This window comes from Nesoenas mayeri (genome assembly GCF_963082525.1).
Source record: "Nesoenas mayeri genome assembly, chromosome: 3".
NCBI lineage: Eukaryota > Metazoa > Chordata > Aves > Columbiformes > Columbidae > Nesoenas > Nesoenas mayeri.
In genome coordinates, this window is record NC_137544.1 from 32,322,099 (window position 1) to 32,348,012 (window position 25,914).

General features: G+C 40.2%; 1 protein-coding gene across 5 annotated transcripts in view; it reads left to right on the forward strand.

Moving 5' to 3' along the window:
* KCNQ5 (potassium voltage-gated channel subfamily Q member 5) overlaps nt 1-25,914 on the forward strand; it is a gene marked incomplete at both ends in the record, with an annotated part of 282,555 nt that overhangs the window by 249,772 nt on the left and 6,869 nt on the right. Inside the window, 5 exons of one of the 5 annotated variants that reach the window (XM_080342250.1) lie at nt 735-829; nt 2,468-2,494; nt 5,337-5,393; nt 10,937-11,157; nt 22,786-22,894. In XM_080342250.1, coding sequence (XP_080198376.1) covers nt 735-829; nt 2,468-2,494; nt 5,337-5,393; nt 10,937-11,157; nt 22,786-22,894 — 509 coding nt within the window. The remainder of the gene's footprint in view (nt 1-734; nt 830-2,467; nt 2,495-5,336; nt 5,394-10,936; nt 11,158-22,785; nt 22,895-25,914) is intronic. The other 4 variants (XM_080342254.1, XM_080342251.1, XM_080342252.1 and 1 more) reach the window with 4 other exon arrangements.

The following is a 25,914-nucleotide window of genomic DNA, read 5'->3' on the forward strand; positions in this document are numbered from 1 at the left end:
TCTTACAGTCTGCATGCAGTTATAAATCTAAAGGGTGAATACATTTTCAAAGCTATGCTTTGGTCACTCACCTTTGAAATGATTAATTTTGTGTTTTTAAACATTTAGCAGTGTTTCAAACCACAGAGAACACTTCACTTTTCTTCTAAATGCTTTTTGTCTGGTTTTCATTATCATTTACAAAATGTATTATGACACTTTCTTTACCTCAGACTGCAAGTTTGTGTGTGTGTCCCATATGGACTTGTCACAAATAAATCACTGCAATGCTTTTTTGAGCACTTGTATGTGTTGAATATCTCCTGGTGCTTCCACAAAGCCAGTATCTCTTACTTTACCATGTAAAGTATATTGTGATTCACAAAAGTTTTTACTGGTATTTCCTTAATCAACCTAATAAAGCACATCCCAATCTGAGCAAAATCCCCTCTCTCTGTAATCAGTGCAGTGGCATTGTCACTTCATGTTCTTGGTTCCTTTGTGCTTTTCTATTGTTTCCCCATACCAGGCTTCTTGGCGGTTTTATTCTACCGACGCCAGCCGAACAAACCTGACAGCCACCTGGCGATATTATGAAAGTATTCTTCCTCCCCTCAGGCATGTATCAGTGCTAAGAATGATAAAAGAAAGCCACGACTTGTATTGGTTACTAATATGCTTTTCAATTTTTTGTTTCATCCCCTGCTCCCTCTTGCCTTGTTTTTTTCTTTTCTTACCATATATCCTGCACGTAGTGTGTATGGCGTAGTTATGCGGCTGATGAGAAATCGGTTTCCATTGCTACCTGGAAGCCTCATTTGAAGGCCTTGCATACCTGCAGCCCTACAAAGTAGGTACAAATATGGCAGCTGGTGCTGTTCTTGATGTCTGTTCAAGCTTAAAGAGAATTACTATTTGTCTGTTTCATCATGTTTTGTCTTCTTAAGTCCTCTCATTAAAAATTTCTACTAACAAATCATATTTATAATATCTAAGAGCCTAAAACAGTGAGACAAATACAAATCATTGCTATTTATCTGAGCACAGGCATTAGAAACATTTTCCTAAAGCCACACTCATATATCAAGGCTAATGTTTCACCCAGTTCCAAATTCTCTCTAAGGAGAAGATATTAAACACAGAATCACAGAATGGTTGGGTTTGGAAGGCACCTCTGGAGATCATCCTAGTCCGACCCACCTGCTAAAGCAGGTCCACCTAGAGCAGATCACACAGGAATGCACCCAAAAGTTTAATGCAGAGCTTGTTCCTTGGTTTAATGGCATTTTTATGCCTGTGCCTCTATGTAAGGCTATTGCTACAGATCTGTCTTTGTGAGGGGAGAGAGCCTTGTGGTATTCTGCAGGTGAATACACTGGGGAATTTGCTCCTTTTTGTCATAACTTCTGGTATATTCAGTATTTCCTTAGGGTAAATTATATCCTTGGTTATACACACAGTCAGTGGAAGATGACTCAAAAGACCTCATGTCACAGTTTGGGTAACAGGAAATATTTGATGTCCTAGTTTGGGTGAGAACTCACAGAGCACCGTCAACCCAAGACTATTCAATAATTCAGTAAAAGATTTACCATAAGGTAGTAAATTGACTGACTCAATACAGGGCACAGATCAGGAAGTAAAAGATACTTGATAAAGATGAAAAAGGAGAGTGCTAAGCGCCTTATGAGAAAGCTCTGATAAGCATCCTAACTGTTGTTATTGCAGACAGTGCAAGAGAATTAGTGGTTTCTCTCAAAGCTGGGTGATGAACATCCACATGACAGTAAAAAGGTAATCGTGTGCCAACAAGCTCAGCCAAAAAGAGGTTTGGCTGTGTACCCAAAGCTGATCTTTGAATTTCAAAGAGTTGACAAGAACAGAGCCATAAGTAATCCATTACCATAACTGTAATTCCAAAATGCTCCAAACTCAAAGGAGCTTTTAGATTAAAAGTTACATGGAATATTGATCTTTGACGTATACCAACAGGTTAAAGGAAACATTGGTATAAATGGATGGATAGAAAATTACATAAATAAGGAAGCTGTATCCCACCAACAATATTCTAAAATACATCCCTCAAAAGTACATCTACTTGTTATTTTAAATAAGTGTATTGCTGTGCTATCTTAAAATTAAACCTTTTTATTTACTAGAAATAACTTTATCTAATAAGAGCCTACAGCTTTCTGTTGTATATGTGTCAGCAATGCATTTTGCCTAAGTGCTTTGCCAACTGAGTCTGCAGTGGTATGTACTAAGCATGTTCTGCATGTGTTAAAACAACTGAATAGTTTCTTTATCAGAAGCATTGTAGTTACAAGTCTTGCTTGAATGTTTTTGTGGTTGCAATGTAACGTGTGTTGTATACTAATGATCATATCCATTTATGTTCATCATATATCTAACATCGTGTGTAACTAAGTGAAGTGATTACTATCTGCATAACAAGTATGTTTTTTCCCTCCCACTCCCTGACCTGAAGAAAAGAACAAGGGGAAGCTTCTAGCAGGTTTGTAATTTCTTTTATTTCTTTTATCTGTGAAATTGCTGCTTCTTAATGGCTTTTACATGCTTCAGGTTCTGTACCATAGGTTCAATGAACCGTAACTGTTAACTGATAATAAACACAAGTTGCCTTTGTTTAAACTCTTATCAATAGACTAACGCTGCTGAAATTGGCTTCTTTGTCTCAGTTTTTGTATGAAAAATCTAGGCACTTTTTTTACTTTTCTAGCCACATATTTTAACTATGAGGGGGAGTTCAGTTTGAACAGTGGCAGAGTAGCAATGGAGCAGCCTCCCCAGACTCAGCTCCTGGGTAAGGATGTGGCCCTCAGCTTCTCGTATAAAATGGATGCTCATGGTTTCCAGGAATTGCAGTGGAAGTTATGGACGTATGGTTGAATTTGGCTTTATGAACAAGCCCACCAGCCCTTTGTCACGGGGGAGGACCTCCCAACAGGGCTGGTTGGATGTCACCTCAGCAAAGGTCCGTGCTGCCCTTCAGAAGCACCCTTAATGCTTCCTCAGTGTCGTCTCTCCACATTTCCTAACTTTTTCCTGCCTTTCCATCCTAAGGAGAGTTTTGGGACATAGCAGGTGGTGGAAAAGCACCACTGCAGTAGCTCAACTCCTCCCACGTCACAGTTTGCTCTCTTGCATGTTCCTGTTCAGGTGGAGAAGGCAGCCTGGCATCTCTCCAAAGGCTGGGAGGGCAGGTGGTGTTTCCACCCAGCCTGGATGCCGGCTGAGGACCAGGTGCCTACAGCACGCAGAGGCAGGCTTGGCGGGACTATCCTTGCTGGGTAAACTAAGCCCTGGAGATGCACGTCCTAGGGCAATAAGAGAAATGCTGCTCTTTGCTGCACTTACAGCTCAAATCCTTAGAGATAGAAAAGGACTTAGTGGCTACAGGAGAAATTACACCACCTCTGGAACTCATTAGGGATGGGAGTCAGCAGGCGTTTGGCAGCTGGCACTGTGGTATCAGCACAATCAGAGAACGGTGGAGTTTACCTCCCAGCAGAAGATTATGAAAAGACAAGAAAAAAAGTGTCGATGACATATCAGGCCCTGAAACACACCCACCCCTGAGCTGTACTGTGGTTCACAAACTCTTCTGGGTTATTCAGTCAGGAGTGGCAAGTCTTCACATCAAATACCTGTGTCCCGTTCCACTTTGCAGATTGCTCCTCCAGCACCTGACTCCATCCCTTTCTCTGATGTGCATATAACTGCTGTTCGTGTCACAGTAACTCAAGGTGACTGGATTTGCTCTGAAGTGTCCCTCAAGAGCACTTCACCTGCTCTGTCAGTTGTGTGACATTTCATATATGTTACCTCCACAGGCTTGCTAGCAACGTATTGGTCTCATTAAATAATTACAGCATAATCAAAACTTTTTGCACTTTCCAGCTATATTTCCTACTCCTTCAACAGCAACATTTAAAATTGACTTCAGCTTTATTAAAGGTGGCGCTGAAGTTGGCAGCAAAAGAGTCCATACTCCAAAAACGCGATTTGTGTAGAGGAGAGAGGATTTTCCCAGTTGTACCTGTGAGCACTTAGAGACAAATTTACTTACAATAAGTAGAAGCTAGATGAAAAAAAAAAAAAAAAAGCTGTCAAAATTATATTACATACTCTATGTAAGTGATAACTGTTGTGGTTTTTAAAGTAGTCAATGATTTAGCCAGATTTTTTCACTTTATTTTCACTGAATGGAAGAGGCCTGTCCCTTGTGAAACTCTTAACTAATATGTACACTGCTGAAAATTAACATAGGTATAAAAATGAACTAGTCAACTCCTGAGATCCAGGTCTCCAGTAAAAACCCTACAGACCACTCAGTGCCTTTTAAAAAAGATGTGTTTTGTCAGTGGCTGTGTATCATTCTTATGCTGATCTACTGCTGTATGTTTGTGTCACTTAAAAATACATGTGTTGTATGTGGTCTTTCGTGGTAAAAATGTAAATGCAAATTGCTGTAATGTACTTCAAGATAACTGTCCTCGACTGTTTAACTTCTTTCTTACTGCAATGCTGAGTGACTTGCATGGGATGCTATGTGAACTAAGTAAGCTGCTTCTTGTTTCACTCTTCCAATGAAAATGTGTTTGCACAAGTAGTGCATTGGATTGCTTTCTGAATATGCTCCTTACTCCATTCTAATAACACTGGTGAAAAATTGTTATTACTTCAGGTAAAAGTTAATTACTTTTTCCTACCAAAATGACTTTTGTATTTACAGAAATGAATTTGTGTTCTGTTATGTATAGACCTACAGTCTTTCATTAGGTAACTAAATGTTGCTGTGCATTTGAGTTGAGAGAGCTGTGCTTATGAGGCTGTATGCAAATAGTATTTATTTCAGTTCAAGTACATAATGTGGCTGAAATTCTTCCTGTGCAGGAAACTAGATCAAGACTGATAAGTCTTACAACATCCTGAGAGTATAAGCAGTCTTAAGCTGTGTGTAGGACATGCATTGGGTGTCTGCAAAGAGAGAATGTCACCCATCTAGTGTTGTAACTAGTGAGCCTGAATACGAATTCCCTATTCAGACAACTCTGTCTGGTGCAGTAAGGGGGAGTTTTGCCATTATAGGAGCTTGGGGGAAAAAACTCATCCCTGTTCTGAGGGAAACAAGTAAATTGTAGTCTGGAATTCTCTCCACCTCCTATATCGTATCTGTTTCTAAAAATAAATAAATTTAATGTAAACTCTCTGCATGCACTGTTATGAAAAAGAATTGCCAGTGATGCAGAATCTAACTTGAGGTGGAAAGCCTAACCCCTTACCTAGCAGTGGAATGCTTAGTAACATGGTCCTCTATCTCCCCTCACTCCTAGTAAGCTTTGTAGTAATAAACAGAAGCTCTTCAGGATGTACACCCCTCGGAAACATAGGTACTCAGCATCCTGCCTATTCACATGATGTTTGAGAATGCCAACTAACATCAGGTGCATGATTCATTTACTTCCCCTCCTTAATGCTTTCAAGTTCTTTACTTCTCCAAAGGAAGTTTCTTGATTTTTTTTTAAGTGCTTGTGGTTCTCCTCGCTGCTTGTTGCCTGCAATAACATTAAGACAATGGCAATAATACCAGTTGTTTGACTCTCATCTGGTTAGACAATTGCAGTGTGCAGCACGCGCAATTTGCCGAAACATGGTTCCCCTTCTCCGCCTGAGACTTGAACTTTTGGAATGCATTGCCGTGCAGAGATTAAAAAACAGGGGTTGAATATTTGGGTAAAGACATTTCCTGAAGTCCAAGAGGATTTTTATAACCACAGCAGTAGAGTTCTCCATCTAATCATTAGAATGTTAAGCTATTGATAACATTGAGCTATATCAACAGTAAAAATGTGTGATTGTTGTTGGGAAGAATCCCCTTGGACACAGCCCGTGAAAGCTGTGTCTGTGTCCTGTACTAGAAGGTAGAGGAATGCATGTGAAATCAACCATCTGCTTCAGCTGAATTCTGTGGAAATTGTGTCTCTTACCAAAAATGGTAATTCCTAGATGGATGGATCTTGCAGGAAGAAACCCTTGATTTATAGCTAAAGCTTCTTACATTTTTGTCTTACTTTTTAAAAATAATTTAAAAATCAATAGAAGTACAAAATAGAATATGGAAACAAAAATAGTTTCTCTTCATCTGGAAACTGTTTTGGAAAGGAAAAAGTACACAAAACTCGTGAACTTCTCTTTTTTTTTTTTTTTTTTCCTGTTTCACATTATGTCCCTGAAATTCTTGTTATTACTCATTGAAGGTATGAGATATAACACAACATGTCTTGGGTTCGTGCTCCTAGCATGAGACTGGTGGAGAAGTCTTGAGTGTTGGAACTTCAGGTCTCACTGTGCCATCCATTGCATTTGCATTAGTTCAACTTGCCCTCTTTTCAGTAAATTTGTCTGTAGGCTTGGTAAGAATCAACATCTGTATTTGTTTGAAGCTAACTGCTGAAAACTGGCACGTATGTTTGATTGCTGTTGTTTGTCGTGGTTGATAATTTTTGACAGTTTTAGGTTCTGCCTCAGCTCGAGATCCAAAGCATTCCCTCTCACCCTCAGGCCCTTCAGTTACTTCTGATTCATTTCAATGTCTTCCCATTCCCGCCTCCACCAGCCTTCTCAGTCTGAAAAGGTGAAAACCAAGTTGTAAACTGTGATTAGTAGCAAGCAGTAGTGCGGCTGGGCTGAGGCTGAGGCAGGGCAGAAGATAAACTTGACCAGAAATGCAGGAAGGTAGGCAGGGAAATAGGGGAGTGGAACTAGGAGTCAAAGAGATGCTCAGTTAACCAAAAGTACAGTAATATGGTCCATGAAAGACAGACAGAGCTGTGAGTACGGGAGATAAAAGCAAAGGTTTGTAGGCATTTATCAGTTAAAAGAAAATCTCATCAAGTCCAGTCATTTGGTTGGACACAGAAATGTTCATTGCCCCTGCAGTGAAGCTACAGTGACCTCTAGTGTCTCTAAACACCTATCCATAAATCGAAGCTGGAAAAAGAGAATTTTAAAAAGACAAAATAGGTCGGTCCTCTGCTATCACAGGGAGATGAACAGCTCCTGCATGTAGTGACAGGAGGAATGTGTAGTAAGATCCTACAACTGAGCTTCCAGAAGGCAAACAAATAGAGAAAAGTCACTTGCTTTTTTTCCCACAGGTGCCAGTTGTAATTGACCTCCACTAAAAGATTAATGTATTCAATATGAATATATTCCACAACTTGCAATTTGCAAGGTTAGAGGAGCAATAGGTCCAAAGAGATTGACATTGCCAAGGAAAATTGTAATGGAAAGCAAATATATATATATATGTATGTGTATATATATATATATACACCAAACTGGGATAAATCATGTAAGGTACAAGAAATGATGGACAGACACACACCTGAAGGAATGCAGAGATGACTGAAAATAGCTGTTGTTCTCTCAGATCCTTGTCATTTAGGTCTGCTTCAGAAGCCTGTGTGTTTTTAGAAAGCATTTAAACACCCATTTTCCTGATTCTTTCTCCTGGATTTTGCCCTTTTGACCAACATTCAACTTAAAGTTCAGGATATGTGAATTTCTAACGACCTTTAACAGATTTGCATTAATTCAAGGGATTTCCTTTGGATATCATGCAAAACAGAAAGGATAAAAGGGGAGATTAAAAAAAAATATAATAGACTAGGTCCTACAAGAAGTGAAAGATTTCTAGCACAGCACTGGATCATTCTAATTGAACCAGCATTAAATCAGAGTAAATGGCCCTAAAGACTTCAGTGGCTACTGATTTGAGTGCAGAATGCCCAAAGATGCTTGAAAGGGTTTAAGATTATCTCCCCTCTGTGTCTCTAACATCATCTCTACCTCTATTGCAACAAGAGGGTCAAGAGCCAGGAACTACATAGCCTGTATGGAAAGGTATTTTCACCATGGGAAAAAGCCCGGTCAGAACACCCCCAAAATTCTCTGATTCAGTTATTTCTTCATGATCTGTTATTTATCACATATAGAAGAGCCCTGGGCAGTATGCTCCCAAGGACAGCAGGTTGCTCTCTCCCAAGCGAGAATTCTCCACTGCTGCAAGTCACAAGGACCCAGTGACTTCAGAAACATTTCCCACCAGTCTCAAAACAGGAACAGGGATCCAAGAAGCAAAGAACTGTGGTAACCAGTGTCTTTGGGGAAACTCTCAAGATGCAGAACAGAGTTTCCAAACCACGCTTCCTTCAGGGGCTGTTTCTCTTCATGATGCAGCATCCTCCGCATGGACCCTTGGCATGCCGTTACATTGTCATTGCTACCAAGCAAATTTTTTAATTGTTTTTTTAAAGTATGAGGTCTGCAATTTAAATTAATATTTTCATTCTCAGTGTTGCACTTTTGAAAAATGTCTCTAGTACAGATGAAGTGTCTACTGTTCCTTTCACATTGCCTCATTGCTTTGATTTGGAGAACTAAAGATATTCAGGTTAAGTAGCTGTTGTGTACCATTCAGCTTTTATAAGTGAAACAACCATGTGTACAATCATTTAAAGGCAGCCATTGTTTTCATAAATACAAGTTAATTGACAGAACAACACATCTTTTTTCATTTTTTTTTAATTTTCATTTTTATTTTGGAGTTAATGGGATTATAAAAAATATGCTCCATACTGATCATTTTAATCAGTTTATCAATTTTTATCGATTTCCCCATCATTTTAATTAGTGCAACAGGAAGAGAGCTGTCTTGAACCTTTTTTTGCTCTGAGATCTGTCAAAAAATATAATTTGATTTCATTCTTCCATAGCAATAACAATTTGAGCCATAAGAGGAGTTAGAAAAAGCAAAGGAGACACATGCCTAGAATAATATCTACAAGAAGAAGTCCATTTTGATTCTGTTGCTCATGCTGTATAGTATGACAATGCAATAATGTGGTTAATGAGTATTTTACAGCTTATATTTTCAGTAAGTTGTACAATGGAAAAGATTCCTGAGCTGAAATGTAATTCAGTCTTGAAATGTATTTTTATTGAAAATTAAATTTTAGAACTCACTTTTCTTTCAAATAGTAGGTTCTGTGGGTCTTGCATATTGCATATGCAACAGCACACAATACTGCAGGTCTGGGTAACAATTTGCAATGGAAATAGGTAACATTTCAAGCACCGTGATGTGTTTATTTCAACAATTGCTTACTTTGGGCAAAGGAAGAAGGGGATTACATTCAGAAATTATAGTAAAGGTATTATTTCAAGTAATTCAACATGCCATATAGAAATATATTTATCTAATAATCTTTCTGTTGATGTGCTTATTTTTTAGCATTCTTGAAAATGATCTCATTATAACCTTCCCAGCATGTGCTTTGCCTGCTACAAACTGCATCCTTTCTGCTCGCAGTGATGTCTGTATTCAGCATGAAATGCTATGCTGTGCTATGCATGGACAAAGATATCTGATTATCTCAACATTTCACAGCCACAGAAATGTATACTTTCTATTTCATATAATTACATATTAACACTGTATTTTCAGAGTGCAGTAGGTTAAACATCTAAGAACCACATAGTCTGTGTTAGCATTGGTTAATTAGCCACAGAACTCATTGCTGTTGAAAATATGAGCATGCTGAAGCTAAATGCAAAGACTTTGAGGGTACTAGCAGGTGTCTTAATTTTAAGTAGAGTTACAAATTGCAGATAGACAGTCTTTGTTATAGGTGTTTTAAAAGCACCCCCGAAGCCTGTGCCAGGGCAATGGGACTGAAAGACCCAGTAACATCATCCCATGAGCAGCTACTGCATTGCTCCCATCATCTCTCCCCTTGCAAGAACAGGACCGCTGATCAAGGCAACCATTCCCTTGTACAGGCAATTGAACTTAACCTTGTAGATAGAGCAAGGTTTTCAAACCCTGGTGTCAGACTTCCTCTCTGTTTCCCCTTTGTGCCCTTTGCTACAGGAAAAGACAAAAAATGTCAGAAATGTTAAGCAATGAGAAAGCATAGGCAGATAGTCACAGTGACCACAGGGTGTTCATCAGATACGTTCGAACATGAACAAAGGTAACCTAAGCACTGGAAACTAGAAAATCTATATATCCCACACTTAGCTGACTGGAGAGGAGGGCTATAAGCACAGGAGGGAAAAACATCAGCTTACAGTTGGCAAACTGTAAGACCACAGGGCCACCACTGATCCAGCAGTTGCAGTCATGAGCTTGGCTGGACTTTTGTACCTGTCCTAAAGCACCTGTCTGATACCACCTGCAGGTAGTCAGCTCCCGGCTTAATCTCCAGCAATGACTTTAGTGAGCACATAGTGTATCATTACACTTACATTAATTGGTCATCACGCTGTTTCTTGGATGTTTTGTTAATTTTAGTTTTGTCTTGTCCAAATAAGTGCTGTAAGAAGGAATTCTGGATGTAAGTGATCGCTAGCAATGCATATGAAATGTTGGAAGTGCCACATCTTGAAAAAGCATGAATATACTAACAGTATTTCTGCCTGCTTAAAAAAACCCCAAACGATACTACATGGCATGCAGTAATAATAGAATACATTTTGTTCTTGTTTATCTGGAGAGATGGCCAGAAATGCACTGAGCTGGGCTAAGATGGAAATAAACCTATTTAAAATTCAAGGCATAGAAAAAAAATCCTAGAGATTAATCTATAATAATTGGGCAAAATTTGCTTTTATTTGTTAAATTCAATTTCCTTTACAAGGTTATTCTGTACTGTAAGATAGACGGCTATTGATAATGCCTCTGTCAAAAAACAATTACATCAAATCTGTTTCATTCCCAAATGAAATATATTCAATGAAAATAAAAGTGGGTAAGCAATAGATTTATACTATTGAGAATTTTTAGAAATCATTTTTTATTATCACACGATAGGAAAAAAGAAATGGAGTGGGGGAACTATGAAATACAATATATTTCTCTTCTTCACAGTCAAAAGCTAAGTTTTAAGGAGCGGGTCCGGATGGCCAGCCCACGAGGTCAAAGCATAAAGAACAGGCAGTCTTCCGTGGGAGATCGCCGGTCACCAAGTGCTGACATTGCCACCGAGGGCAGCCCGACCAAAGTCCAGAAGAGCTGGAGCTTCAATGACCGAACCCGCTTTAGGCCCTCGCTGCGGCTGAAGAGCTCACAGCCCAAACCCGTGGTGGACGGTAGGAGCTTTTTGTGCCTGGTTTGCCATTGTGCACTGCCACCAGCCCACTCACGCTCTCACATGCACTGTGAATCCAACCTGGTTTTGGGAAGCAGAAAGGATTGTTATGTGGGGGCAGAGACACAAGAGAGCTGTAGCCTGCTTCAAAGAGCATGCCCAGGGGATTTTGTTTAAATAAGAAATTTCATGTCAGTGGTGCATAGGGAGTGACAGGAGGAAAAAGGGGTCACGCCGGAAAACGGCAGGTACACTAAGTGCATCCCACAGGTTTGGCTGCAGCAGCTCTGCTGTCACAGCCCCTCTCCCAGCACTGGGTGCAGCTGCTGCCCAAACCCACTGCCAAAGTCAGCATTATTGCTTTTATATATTGCTTTCTAGAGGGTGTTTTAGATATAGGAGGGACTCCTAATGCATGAAAAGGTGAATCCTTGTAAAAATGGCTCACTGACCGCACAGCAGGTGGGAACGTAACCTGTCCCACATGCTGCCTCCCCATGGGAATGGATGCTGCCTCTCTACACTCTCCATTCACCAACTAGAATCATAGAATATTTGGTGTTGGAAGGGACCTTCAAAAGTGCTCTAGTCCAACCCCCCTGCCATGAGCAGGGACATCTTCAACTAGATCAGGTTGCTCAGAGCCCCGTCCAGCCTGGCCTGGAATGTCTCAAGGGATGGGGCATCTACAACCTCTCTGGGCAACCTGTTCAGTGTTTTACCACCCTCATTGTATTAAAAATTTCTTCCTCATGGCTAACTTGAATCTCCCCTCTAAGGTCCTGTTGGGCATTAAAGTAGCCACTGTTCAGGGAAAGATCTCCATCTACAAAAACTTCCCAAAACAGAGACAGTGACTCCTCTAACAAGAAAGAGCCAAAGTGGGTGAGAGCAGCCCCCCAACAGGCAGGAGCCAAAAGCACCAGATGAGCCCAACCCCTGTAAAAACAGGTCTGGTACTGAAAAGTGCACTCACACAGCTCTGGCGGTACCACTGCCCCACTGGGTTTGGATTTGGGTTTCCCCATTCACATTTTTCCCAACTTATGAATGCTTTGTTCTTTCCTGGGGGACCCCCAGGCAGAAAATAAGGGAAACTAACTGACCAGCTACAACAGGAGGCAGTGGGAAAAGGTATGTGTGAAATTTGGGAAAGGTACCATATAAATAATTTGATCCAAGTAACGAGATAAAAATTTAAACTCTTTCTGTGATGGCAATCACGCATGTTACATCCAACAATTGTGGTAAAACTAATTAGGCAAAAGTGCGATTTCAGTGTCTGCTTCCTTTTTAAGAATGCATATTATTGCGACATGTAGGTTGCAAAATACCCATTGAACTGAAATGCCGCATCCCTAAGCTGAGGATGTCCTACGCAACACATCTCTTCAGGAAGAGCCTGGGTAAATACACATTTCCTGGAGGGCAAACAAGACAAACCAACAGTGTTTGCTAAGGTCATCATTCCAGGCTAGCCCACCCTGCAGAGTCCTCTCAGATGCACAAATCCTGAGTTTGACTGCATTACCGTGAGCTGCTGGGGTGCCCCAGCCGCCGGGCTGCCATCCAGGCCGCTCACCGCCCCTCGCTCGGTCCTGGATCACGGCCCTGGCTCATGTCCCGCGGCAGCTGCGGTGCAGGGCTTGTGCCATGCTGGCCGGGGTCTCACGCTGACGTGGCGCTGGGATGAGGCCACTTGCACTGCAACAGGATGTGAGAAATGCTCTTAAGTACCAGAGTGGGCTTTCACGCTGCCCTGTCTAAATTCAGACTTCCTACGTAATCATTTTCATAGCACAAATATCTCCCAAAGCCACGCCAGAAGTTATTTCATAGGTTAAACCCCTGTAACTCGCATTGTGCATGGAAGTGACATAAGAAGAGAGTAATTTGTTGAGCCCAGTCCCTGGGTGTCAGCGGCTCACCACTGGTCCAGCCTTGCAGTCTGCACCTCGCTCAAATATCCATTTAGTTTTTTCATCAGTCCATTTGTCACAGACACATTTCCTCAGCGTGTCCTCTATTTTGTCCTGTATGTATTGTTGTTAATAGCAATGATCCATGCAAGAAGGTCATGTTCCCTCTTATTGTCTCCTTTTCATGGAAAAGGTGTCATAAACGGCACCTTGGGTATGTCTGTAGATAAAAGATAATAACAACAACAGAGAGTTCATTGCTGTGCAATCTTGCTGCTCCTCAGGGCAAGCGCAGTCTGCTTCCTTGCCAGAGGTTTCCAGCTACTAGTCCACCCTTATGAACTGGGGCCAACAGATATGACCAATTTCTCATCCATGGCAGGAGGAACAGCTTCCATTGTCTCCAGGTTTTAGGCAAATGCCAAGTTTCCACTCTGGGACCCAATCCAGCTACTTCTAGGAGTGGTATCATCAGAAAGATGTCCAGTGTGCTCCCTGCTGAGGGGCAGCTCCTTGCTACCTTCCTCAGTCTGTTGCAGGAAAAGTCAGGCACTACCAACCTTGACTTATTGATTTTATTTTTTTGGTGTTTTACCAATTTCATAGTTTGATATGCTTTCTGCATTTGACAGCTCAATGAAAAGTATCTGGAGATTATGTATTTAGTTTAGAATATCTTGCATTTTTCACTGGCTGAAAATACAGTATTTGAAGCATTTTATTAATATCTCTTGGTTGTCAGGGATGATTTTCCAGCCAAATTAGAAACCACCCCTTTCTAGATAAAAATCCGGACACAGAACAATACCCTTGAACAGCTGGTCCTTCTGTTGATTCTTATAGCTCTGTTGCATGTTTTTGGGGGCAAGAAATGACACTTGCAATAGACCTTTTGGACAGAGACAACATAATACAGTCCAGTGTGAAAACTTTATATCAGCAATCTAGTGAAAAAATAACCTCTCACTATGAACTTCCCCTTCCAAAAGAAAAGATGCTCATATATTTGCTTGATTTTCCTTTCAACATGTGGGATTTGGGGTTGTAAATGATCTTCTGTTAGTGCAGGCAGAGGAGGAACTACTTCATTGAGAAGGTGAGGTGCACTGAACTTTGTGTAAAAATAAAGCAAATAAGCAAGTATAGAAGTCGAGGGTTCAGAAAGGAAGAGAATTTTTTTGCATACAAGGACCATCTAAGGCAGATAGTCAATGTATCCACTTTGCAGGGCTGACCGAGTCCTGATAAAGGTGGTTGGAACCTGAGACAAAATTATCAGAAAAAGACTGCTGGAAAAACAAAACTTTAGCAATTAGAAACTGTCCTGTAAGGGAGGTTTCTAATCCAGACAGGAGTTTATGGATGCAGCTAAGAGGCTAACATGATTGAAAATGTCATAGCCTTCCTCTTAAGCTACCCAGTAGAAAAAAGCTTACTAACACTCCCCTGCTGCATATTAAAACCACAGAAGGAGGGTTTCTTGGCAGCAAGCAAAACACTTAAGCTGGCCACAGGTATCTCCCAAAAGGATTTTGGCATGGCAGCCTTAGAACAGTATGCACTGTTAGACAAATGGCTTGCTTTATGGGTAGCAACAGTCCTCTGAAACTGCCTATAAACCATTTTCTCCAATTGCCAAAGTGGGCCTGGCAATGGCAGCAATTATTTCAGCTACATATGTGCTTTCGCAAATTGAATCCAAACCTGACAGAGCTTTGATGGCTGGAGGGAGCTTTGGCGGCGTGGCTACAGATGCTTTCTAGAGCATTTAACAACAGTGCAGGGGAGTGAAATTGAAAACCAGAGCTTATGTAATCTGATTTTAAATACATGTCCAGCCTCTGCTGACATGTGGCTCACAACTGCCAGAGATCTTGTTGAAGAGGAGCTGTCCCTGCACCAAAAACAGAGAAACCACATCCAAATTGCCCATGGGGAATGGCCCTGGCACATGAAAATAGCCACCGGCAGGGGCCAAAGCCATGCCAGAATCTGTGCAAGCAATCGAATAATACAGGTGATCTCACACCGTTGCCTAAGGCCTTGTTGTGCTTAGCATAGATCCAGCCACAGAAACTAACCTCACAAAATTTCTCTTCTTTTCTGAGGAAGAGAACCTTTTCTGCTTAAATCATGCTCCAGTCTTGCACAGCCACAGCTGAAGTAATGAACGGATATTATGTTGTGCATGCAGTTCTCAGTGAGGGACAAAAATGCCCTATTATACTTGTTTTTTACCATCTAAGCTTCTGCATGAGTTATTGTGCCTTCGCTCTAACCTAGAGACATTGTGTGGCTTTTTGAATAAAACATAAAATGCGTTCAGCGCTGGAGATATTACAAACATATTTCATTTGATTAATTAAAAAGGAGTCTCTAAGGAAGTATTTGATTTCTTGCACCATCCTGGAACATTATATGCTCACACGACCTCTAGCCTTTTATTCCCTACAGAGTACTTGCACAAAATCCTCAGGGTAGAGTATATTATAAGAGCCATGGAAAGAATGCAATTGTGCATTTGAGCCCCCATGTCCTCAGTTACTACCGTGTAATTTATGTATTTCCTTTCTGTAGCACAAACATCTTGACCTTGTATAAGGTTCACCTGACATGGCAAAGGTCCTTAGTTTGGTTGCTTTTACATCTTCGTTAGCTTAGATTTGCTGATTCAAAATGAGGCTGCACGATGTCAAAACAAAGCTGCTCAATTTGTATAAACCCCATATGATGGGGCTAAATGATATGTTATTATCAATATATCGATTCCTGCCAGGCAGTAGATTAATTTTCTTGTGATTGTTTAACTCGATGATAGAGGTTTCATTTATTACCACTGTCACTGTAATTAGTTAGGGAGATCTTATAAAAATAATCTGGCATTCTGACCTAAGCTCATTTTTCTCATTTTGTGCAAATAAGTACCAGCCATTGGTTTTGAGGCATTATTTTAGTTTGTTCCAACCAAGATCCTGGCCATATGAGACCATATTTAGTCTCTCCTTTATGACAGATGTTGAGGAACCTACTGTGCACCGTTGCTTGCTGGACTGAGGGCTCACTTGGTGGTCATAGGTGGATGATTAGCAAGGTCAGCTCCATGAGGGGCAGCAGCAGACCACCGTGCAGAAGTATGCTTTGCATGGATTTCAGACAACCTCATCTGCAGTGAAGAGTAAAGAAATGAATCAAGAAGTCATGCTGAGAGGGTGCTCATAAAAGTTCCTAAACATTATATAACCCACTTGCACCAATTCAGAAACATTTGAGGAATGTTTTCATTTTTATAAAACATCACTGGGAAAATATTTCATGGCTTTTTAAAATGTAGGACTCTGCTGTGGCTACCTGAATCTAAAGCTGCCGTCCTCTTTTCTCCCTTTGCTTGTAGCTACCACCTCCTTCAAACAACAGGACCTGGAGATCTCCCAGGGCACAAGGCCCTGTGGTCCTTATAGAATATCAGACATCGTATCAACTGATGTGGACTACAAGGTCTCACAGGGAGACAGTCAGTTAGGCATGACATTTAGCTCATTAGTCCACAGTTCTAGATCTGAGCACATATATCTGCAATTTCTTCCGCAGTTTTAACTTCTTGTGTGCAGTGTACATAAAATAACAGAGAGATGTGTTGCTAAAAATACACTAAAACCGTATGTTTGGAGTCACCCAGCATTTTTCTTTCTTAGTCTAAACTTGCTGGCTAATGTGCCGCTCTTTCTAATAAGATCAGCCATTTTAACTGCACAATTACTGTGTGTATAATGAATTGTTTTTACAAAGTCTCCTGGTCCTCCATATCATCATTCACAATGAAAAGGACTCCTTTTTAATTAAGCGGTGGGAGCTGTTCCATGAAATATTTCCAGTGCAGAAATTTTTTGATAAGTTAAATAATAACTGAAGATAATTGAGAGTTGTTAGCAGGGAATGCCAGAATTTTAGATACTTGAAACTTGCCTACGTTATATGATAACTGATATAAATTAAGTTTCTGACCCTAAAAATTACACTTACAAAGGAAGGGACACTAGATACTTATACCCAGAACATAAAAACTTTCCGCCAATCCTATCTTCCATTTTGGCCAAATCTGAACTTTTTTAGAAATGTTTTCACCTGTAAAATGTTGTTGGGGATATTAATTGTGATATTCTGCTTCATAGTGCACTGCAGCTACTGAATTCCAGTTCCGGTGTCCTCTTCTCTTCCCCAATCTGGAAAGCTTTGCCTTTTTCAGGAGAAAGACCAGGGAGCAAGGAAGAGGCTATGGATACGACTGTGCTTTTCGTAGATGCTGCCTGTAGGTCATGCAGAAGTTCTGCTCCTTCCAGAGCGCACCAGTTTCCTTCCTCACCTGAGAAATTGCTTTCCATCATCGAAATGGCAACCATTTCTTAAAAGCTCCCTGTAAACCATGTTCTAAAATGTTGTCAGCCTTATTCCGTCTTTCTTTACTTTTGTCACTTGAATACTGTTGACAAAATCCCTGTCACTACCAGGGATTTTGGTGTCATTTTCTAGACAGATATTAAGCATCTAACATGAAGAGCGTGTCATGGAAGTTTACTTGTCCTGCCTCCTTTATTCTTTCGTGATTAGAGGAAAGCCTTTTTTTCCCATGGATTGAGGAAATAAATATATGATTCCTTTCCTTGGACCTCCTTTTTCTAGCCACTGCTCTGGAAAGCATGTAAAAATGGGTTGCTGCCTTTCCCTTTTTGGAGAAGCTTTGGGCGTTCTCATCATTATGCATGCAATTAAGTCATATCCCAATTAGCGTTGCTTTTTTCACTTGATTTTTCCTGTGGAGCTTAGCAAGCAATCACGGCAAAACAATTTCTGTGAACTCTTTACTGAAAGAAAGTCAGCTTGTTGGTGATTTAAAGCAAAGGAAAAATTGAAAGAAAATCGCTCCTAAGGGTGGTGAAGGGAATTTGTATTCATGGTTCAGCAAACAGGAAAATAAGGAGGGCTTGTGAAGAAATGAGAAGTTTAATGAAACAAATTTAAACAAAGGCACTAGACTGAGACATTGTATTTTGATAAAGGGAAATTGCATGAGTTGTATGAACATAAACTGTGAAGATGTTTGTACTTACAATAATTTTTGAGGGAAAAACGTAACTGAGATTTTGTGTAACATTCAGTGCATTATATAATAACATTTGTGGAAATACTATAAAGTAAGTACAGGATATCTCCATTTTTTAGATAATGTAGGCTAAATCCCGAAGTTCCCACAGCAAACGCACAGGGTGAAGAAAGGTATTCCAAAGGCAGCGTAAAGCTGAGTGAAATGCACCTACCGTGTGGGCATCCTAGGCAGTACCTACAGCAGCAAAACAGGGGGTCCACGTTGCTTTCAGAAGAGGCTGAAAGAACAGAATAATGAGAGTATTAAGCTGCCAGCATCTCTCACCTGAGCTCAGCAGCCATTGAACAGTAAGGCAGCAAAACATAAATAGGTGCCTGAAGTTGACAGTCTGCATATGACTCTCACTTATTGATGTTACAGCACAGTGTTGTGTCAATTTGGTAAAAAAAGGTGTGTACTCAGACTCAGCAGAATGATTTAGGTCACCCACATGAGGAGCCCTGACTACCTCCTACACAGAGTAAGATCTAAGTGCTTTTGAAGGCTTCCAAAACACAAGTCAAAGTGTTGGGATCACTGTACTGTTTACAATGTTAGGAGCACTTCACAGGACTATTCATGGTGTCGGCACATGCACTTACTAATGCTGGACTGTCATTGCTAACATGTGGCAGTTCCCAGAAAACAAATTAAAGGGTACAAAATCTTTTTGATTCTGTTCAACAGGCACATAATTACTTGACTGTTACTGATATTGAAAGCATGGAGCTATGAGGGCGATCAGAGCAGTGTCACAGTTCTCCTGATGCCAAAGCATGTTATTAAATGATAGAAAACGCTTCTAAGAAAGGGCACATGGTATTTACAGAAATAATAAATCAAGCCTTGTGCGTAACTTCTGCACAGAGACATATGAAATGCAGCTACAAACTTGTAAATTTTTTGTTGGTGACATACAATGTTTCAGAACTGTAATTTTTAGCCCTTTCATTTTGGTTGATCATAAATGACTGGAGTTTGCATGAAGAATGCATAAATACTGTGACAAACAGGGAAATATCAAGATTATTTTAATAACTTGTACATGCCTTTCTTCTCTTTGCTGGCAATTGCTTATTTGCTGTGTGATTAAATCAAAGACTGCTCTTAGGGAAGAAGAAGAATTAAAAAGTGGCAAAGACAAGACTTTAGCCCAAAGTAAATAATGTCAAAGATCATAAGATAATGGCAAATGCCTCGTCAGTTGTGAAATAAGCATATTTTGAATTGTGAAGATGCTGGTATTAGAAAAGGGGAATTGTTTATGGGTTGCCAGACTGGCTGACACCCCTTCTTAGGAAGACTTGCAGGGGTGTGTCTAAATCTGTAGAGAGACACTTTGGCCACCATCAAGGCTGGATTTGTGAGCTGCCCAAGCAGCAGTCTTGAGAGCCCTGTTGAGCTGATGGTAGAGGCTCCTGGAGAGGAAAGAAGAACCAGTGTTAGCCCTAGAAAGAGCCCTAGGATGGCCTGGCAGAGCGGCCAATTTCGTGCAGAGCAGCTTCTGCCTAAGGTTCCTTGTGGAGCCCACTTGAACCATGTGCAGTCACCCCAACAGAAAGCAAGAGATGTGACCAAGGACTACAGGGAACGATGAAGAAGTAGATGTGTGCCAGGCAAGGCATGAGCTGTCATCAGAGGGTCTACCTGCCCTGTTAATGATGGGGAGGGCTCTCTCTGGAAACAGACAACAGCATGAGGCTGGGCTTGTTGGGGGCTGTAGCTTAACCCTGTCTGGGAACTGGCAGCAATTTTAACAGCTGGAGCTGCTGAAGCAGCCAAACTGGTCCCAATATGGCCCCAACCTCGAGAATGAACTCAAGAAGGGCAGAAGAGATACAAGTACATCTCACCTCGTAACTATGTCATACACAACATGAGCTTCCACTGAAAGAATTCAGCAGAATGTGAACTTTGATTTCAATGAGATTTTAAGCTGGATTTTTTTTTCCAAGTTGTTACTCCGCATTTCCCAAACTTTTTCCCAAGTCTGCTCAGTATCAAAAAAACCCATGAATGTTTCCCATCTGAATCAAACAAGGTTTATGGCTCTTCACAAGTTTTATTGACATGTGGTACTGAGTGCCTGCTATAATGAAGGAAATTCATGACAGTGGGAATATTAGAAAGTAAAAAAAGGAGGTGATTTATTAGGAGTGGTATCTCTTCTTAAGGCTAGCTTAAATTTATAAGAATTTTCCAGCGTCTGTCTAAAGATTTTGCTGATGTTTGTACCCATATCTGAGCAACATGGAATACTCTAATTGCACCACACTGTTCTCAAAACAGTTCTGCAAAGTTACGCTGTGTTAAGCCCTTTTATTAATGACACTGTACTTGGCAAAGGACCCAGGAGCCATATCAGTGAGAGAACCATGCAGAAACATGTTTATTTTAAACTTACAAGTTGGAGGCTCCTGTTTCACTGGGGTTATGTGGTAGTAGCTCTTATGACCTTAGCAGAATTGTTCCTAATTTACACCAGCATAACTGAGTAGATTCAAACCTTAGAGAGCCTCTGACGATGCCAGTTGCGTAAAAAGCCCTGGCTTTAGTATGGTACTTAGAAATGAGCTGAGAGATTTCAGCACTGGAAGAAATAACTGGAGAGGCTGATCAAACATGACATCTGGAAAGTTAGTATCGAGGAATACTTAGCACCTTTGGAGACAGAATTTTACATAGTGTATATACCTATCAAACTAACTACCTAGTTTATTTCAGCTAATTATGTTTTGAGCAGGGATCCAAATCTTAGTTAGGTGGGATAGGTGGAAAGAAATATATAAGTCAAGTCAGTACCAAAGCTCGTGAAAGAGTGCAAGAAAAACCTCTTGTCATCATTGTAGTTATGACAGTAATAGCATGGAAGGGGAGGTTTCAAAGTTTTGTATGAAAATTTCAGTTTTACAGTGTTAAATTGATTTTTTTAAGGTTGCATTTGTTTATTTCATGTGTACTTGAAGACATTAACTTGGCTATAACCCATCTTTCTTTCTATATTAAGCTGATCTATCAATGATAAAACCCCCAACTCTTCAAAGCTGCAGTAGGTGTTCCTCATAAATGTACCAGTTCAGCAACAGTCAAAAAAAGAAAATATATTATTGAGGGTAATGGACTAGCCAAAGTCATCAAAATAAATTACTATGGCCAAATACTAAATCTACAAAGACAACACTGCAGCAATACCAGTTCCTGAAGATGCAGCCTGGTACGATGCTGTTTATTCCAAGAAAGCGTTCATATTCGATTTAAAAGGTACCATGAAATTTCCAGGACCTCCTGATTGACAAATAATATTTTTCATCTTTCATTTACAGTCTTTGTGAAAAGGGAACTTGCAAAAAATGTCCTGCAATCATTTGTGTCTAATTGTGTTTCAAAATTGCTTATAATAGAAGTCCCTGAAATGGTTTACATGCAGTGGATGACTAAGCCTATGTTTTAAATAACAGCATGAATGTACATAGGGACACAGGACTGGGAAGAAATCTCTTCCATTACTGAGGGTTACTGAATCCAGTCCTTTTTTCTCTGTTTCATATGTCCTTCTCTCATTTTACACTCTCTTTCTTATGAAGCAAAGACACATGTCGAAATACACTGACCTTGGGTGAAATTCTTCACCTGGAAACTTGGTCTTTAGGCAGGTGAAGAGAGATGGTTGGGGAGGGAAAAACACCTGCCTTCAAGAGTCTTTCTGTACTTCACATACCTTCAAAGCATATTTGACATAGGGACATCCACCAACCCAGCCCTCCCTGTTCTGTTCCCATTCCAGCACATTTTAAGTTTGTAAAACTTCTTGGTCATGCATCAGTCCCTGTTTTTTTTGTGTATTCAGGTACACTGGGCACTTCTGAGATTTCTAGTTAATTCTCAAATGGTAAGTCTGCAGAGGTGATGTTAGAAAAGGGTAAAGGATCTATTTTTTTTCAGGCAAATAAATACAGTAACTTGGCTTAAACTGTTATTGCAAAGGAAGGCTGCAATACATAGATGGCTCTGAGGTGTTAGGTGACAGTTGATACATGATGGATCTCATTTTCTATTCATTTGTGGCAAAACGGTTTTTCATTTATTTTCACCTGCAATAAAGCATTGGATCATTCCACAGCCTCCTTGGTAAATGAAATGGATCTTCTCCTTTGTCTTCAATGTCAGGTTCATCCATAGTGGTAAAAAAAATCAACAACTGGATATAACTTCAGCATCTCTTAGTTCTTCCATCACATCTGTTAGCTCACCACTTTCCCTTAAGAGAGAGAATCTGATGAAAAACAGTGAGACATCAGGAACAGACATGCTGGTGCTAAACTATTAATTTGAGAAATAACAGGGTTTTCTTCCTTTGTAACTTTTACTGTTTACACTGGAGACTACCTGGGCCTTTAATGACATAAGCATAGACACAGACAAGTGCATCATATAGTTTGTAAACTGATGAAGCTCTGTCTTATTTGATTTGTAGTCCTTAATTTTCCAGAGCCACTGTGCACACAGTCAGAAAACACTTCGGAAGAGATTTTTAAATGCTGCTTGTTTAGTCTGCTCTTGTATTTTGCAGCTGACACCAGTCTTGGAACAGATGATGTTTATGATGATAAAGGGTGCCAGTGTGATGTGTCAGTAGAAGATCTCACCCCTGCTCTTAAAACTGTCATCAGAGCAATTAGGTGAGTAAAAAAAAAAACGAATAAATAAGTATTTGAGATTTCTTAAATTAAGATACTAATTATCTAGAGGCCAATTAATAAAATGGTAATTTGTTGAGCTTATTATATGGTTATTCTATTTCTATATTTGTTACATAACTAATGATGATATAGTTTACTTATGCTTCCTTTTCATCAGTATTTTAATTAAAAGTTGAAATATTTTATCTGTTCTGTTATCAGCTTTTCAATGTCTAAACCTGTTACATGATTTGCTTCACAAAAGAGTAATGAATGCTGGTTTCCACTATATTTCCCATAATGCAAGTTACTGTAATCCAGTTTGATGTAGTTTTACTGAATGTATATCACCTTACCTGGAAGAAGTTATTTCCTTTAAAAGTTTAGGTTTTTATTTCATTTCTGTGTTCCTGAGACTATCTGTCATATAACTTTTATTTCAACTTTCTTCTGATAACAGAAAAATTACTTTTGTTCAGTTGTGCAAAGCCTTGCCTGCCACTATCCATTGAACTAAATATAACCCAAATAACTTAATAGTCTCCTTCTTTTCCAAGAGAGTAGCAAACTGCATTGAAACTTATAAAATTACCTGTACTGAAAGCTTAAACTTAGCATTCTTTCTCCTGAGACTGCCAAGGCTCTGCATCTCCCTGAATATTTTGAAATGCAAATTCTGGCAGGCCAGATCCCCGCCATAAAGAGAACATGGACAAGCGAGGAGAGCTCAGGTGTTCCGTCTCTGCTGACAGCAAACCCGTGGTTATTGGTGGGGTGACCCGCTGGCTCTGCAGCACAGCCACAGCGGTGCCTGGCACCACTCTTGCAGCAGCCACCGGGCGGTTCTGCAAAGCCTTGTGGAAAGATGATGTTTTCCACCAGGGAGACTCTTGCCTTAGTCCTCTCAGCACTATGGGAAGAAAGAACTCAGGCTCTTTATGAAATAATTTAGTGCAGTGATAACCTACAGGCTACTTGTATTTCCTTCCCCTTTTTCCCACTGATCGCCAATGAAGACAGATAGTAAGGCTGTTTCTAAGACTTTTCTACTAGCACAGGCAGCCTGACAGATCACTTGCAGACGTCTGTTCCAACCATTTTTCCAGCGTGCCTGGAAATTACCTCGCAGGATGTGTCAGATACCAGGTCTGTGTCCACAGCCACTGAAACTGGCCACTCAGATGTCACCAATGAGAACTATCTCTCGCCAGCAGTGTTTCAGTAGGTGAAAGAAATCCAGAGAGTGGACACCCACCTACAAGGCAGACCTATTCCTTCAAATGGAAAATGCTCAAATTAGGAACAATCAGCATAGCCTGTTGGCTCTGGTGCCAAAGATCCTTGTCTGTGATGTTGCATTTTAAATAGACTGGTTGACACTTGGCTCCAAGCGCACCTTGTCACTGCATTGCCAAGTGATAACAATGGTCATCTCATTCTTAATACTGACCAAATTCTTTAAGATCAACTTGACATTTTAATACTAAATCCATGGAGCTTGTTTTCAAAGGCACCACTGGATTGTGCGGTGCATCATCTGCATCTTTTCTTGGTTCACTTGGTAATTATCAGCTCAAATGGAAAGTCACCAGATGCAAAAGACCTTGTTGACAAACTTTCTCACCAGTGCCATCCACAAAAATGTTCCAATAAGAAGAGCAAAGATGCAACAGTTTGTTTCAGATGAGTACTATTTAACTGATAAGAGTCAACTTTTTAGATTATCAGCAACTTTTTCTCTGTGTACTTAGCTTACAAAAAAACGGCTCATTTCACTACTGAGGCTGAGAATAAGAATTCTGCATCTCTACTTGCTATCAGGTAGCCACAAATCTTTCCCATCTCTTGCTGCAAATGTTAGTGTTTCACTAAATTACAAGCAGCACATGCATGTTGCTTCAGAAACATACCTTTGTTTGAGATCTGTAAAGCAGTAATATGCAATGATCTTTAGACTTTTTTTAAACGTTATACCTTAATCTCTCAAAATCAAGTGTCTGATAATTCAGTTTGTCAGGTAGCTGATACTCCTCTTTCTTATTATTCAGAGTATCTGTTACCTGACTACACTGGGATCTATGCAAACATCTGAAGAAGGATCTGAGACACTATATAGTAGCTGTAGAATTTCAAGATGATAACATCTGCCTATATGGAAACTTTGTGCCTCATTTTGAAGCTTGTTTTTAGCAATGGCTTTTAATTGCAAAGGCAATGGGGGAGGGTGGAGGCTGGTTTTCCTTTCATGCTCATATACGGGAGCAGCTGAAAACAGACGGTACTTGAACAGCTTCATGAGACACTGTGCAAAAGACCCCAAATGGAAGCATATACAGTTGAATCTATTGAGGGTACATCACCTTGAAACACTGCAGTAAGGGACAGTAACTATTTTGTCCTGCTTAGAGCTGGGTACAAATTGTTTTGCAATGATACAAATGGTTCTATTGTTTTCAAGAAAAAAAAAATGAAATTAGCAAAATTGATTCATGCCTGTGGGTTTACAGAGGTAGGGCCTCTCACAGTTTTGGAATCAGAAAGAATTGGGGTTTTTTTTCTGTGAAAGGAGCCTAGAATATGCGGGTTACTCTCAGGTTGGGCAGCCTTGAAATAGTGAAAGACAAAAATTGGTTTAGTTATAAGCTTTCATTTTGTTAATTTCAGAGCGTACTTCTTCAGTTTTGACCTTGCTTACATTTTTTCCAGGACAAACTTATTCTTCAAAACAACTTTTGATCTTAAACAAACACCCTCAAACTTTCATTTTGAAATGGTCAAAACAGGAGATGGAAAAAATAGCCTTTTCTTGAAAACCACTTCAATCTTTTAACACATTGGCCCTTTCCTACATCAGGACTCTTAGCCAGTCCTACTAAAGACCCACTGGGCAGACCTGTCCAGTAACACCAAATTGTCAGCCTCCTCTCAAGGCCTCTCAAGCTGAGTCCTCTATGGTCCAGTTCTTGTGCTGCCCCCTTACTGCAAACTCTCTGTTGGAAAAGATCAGCTGAGGCAGTAGA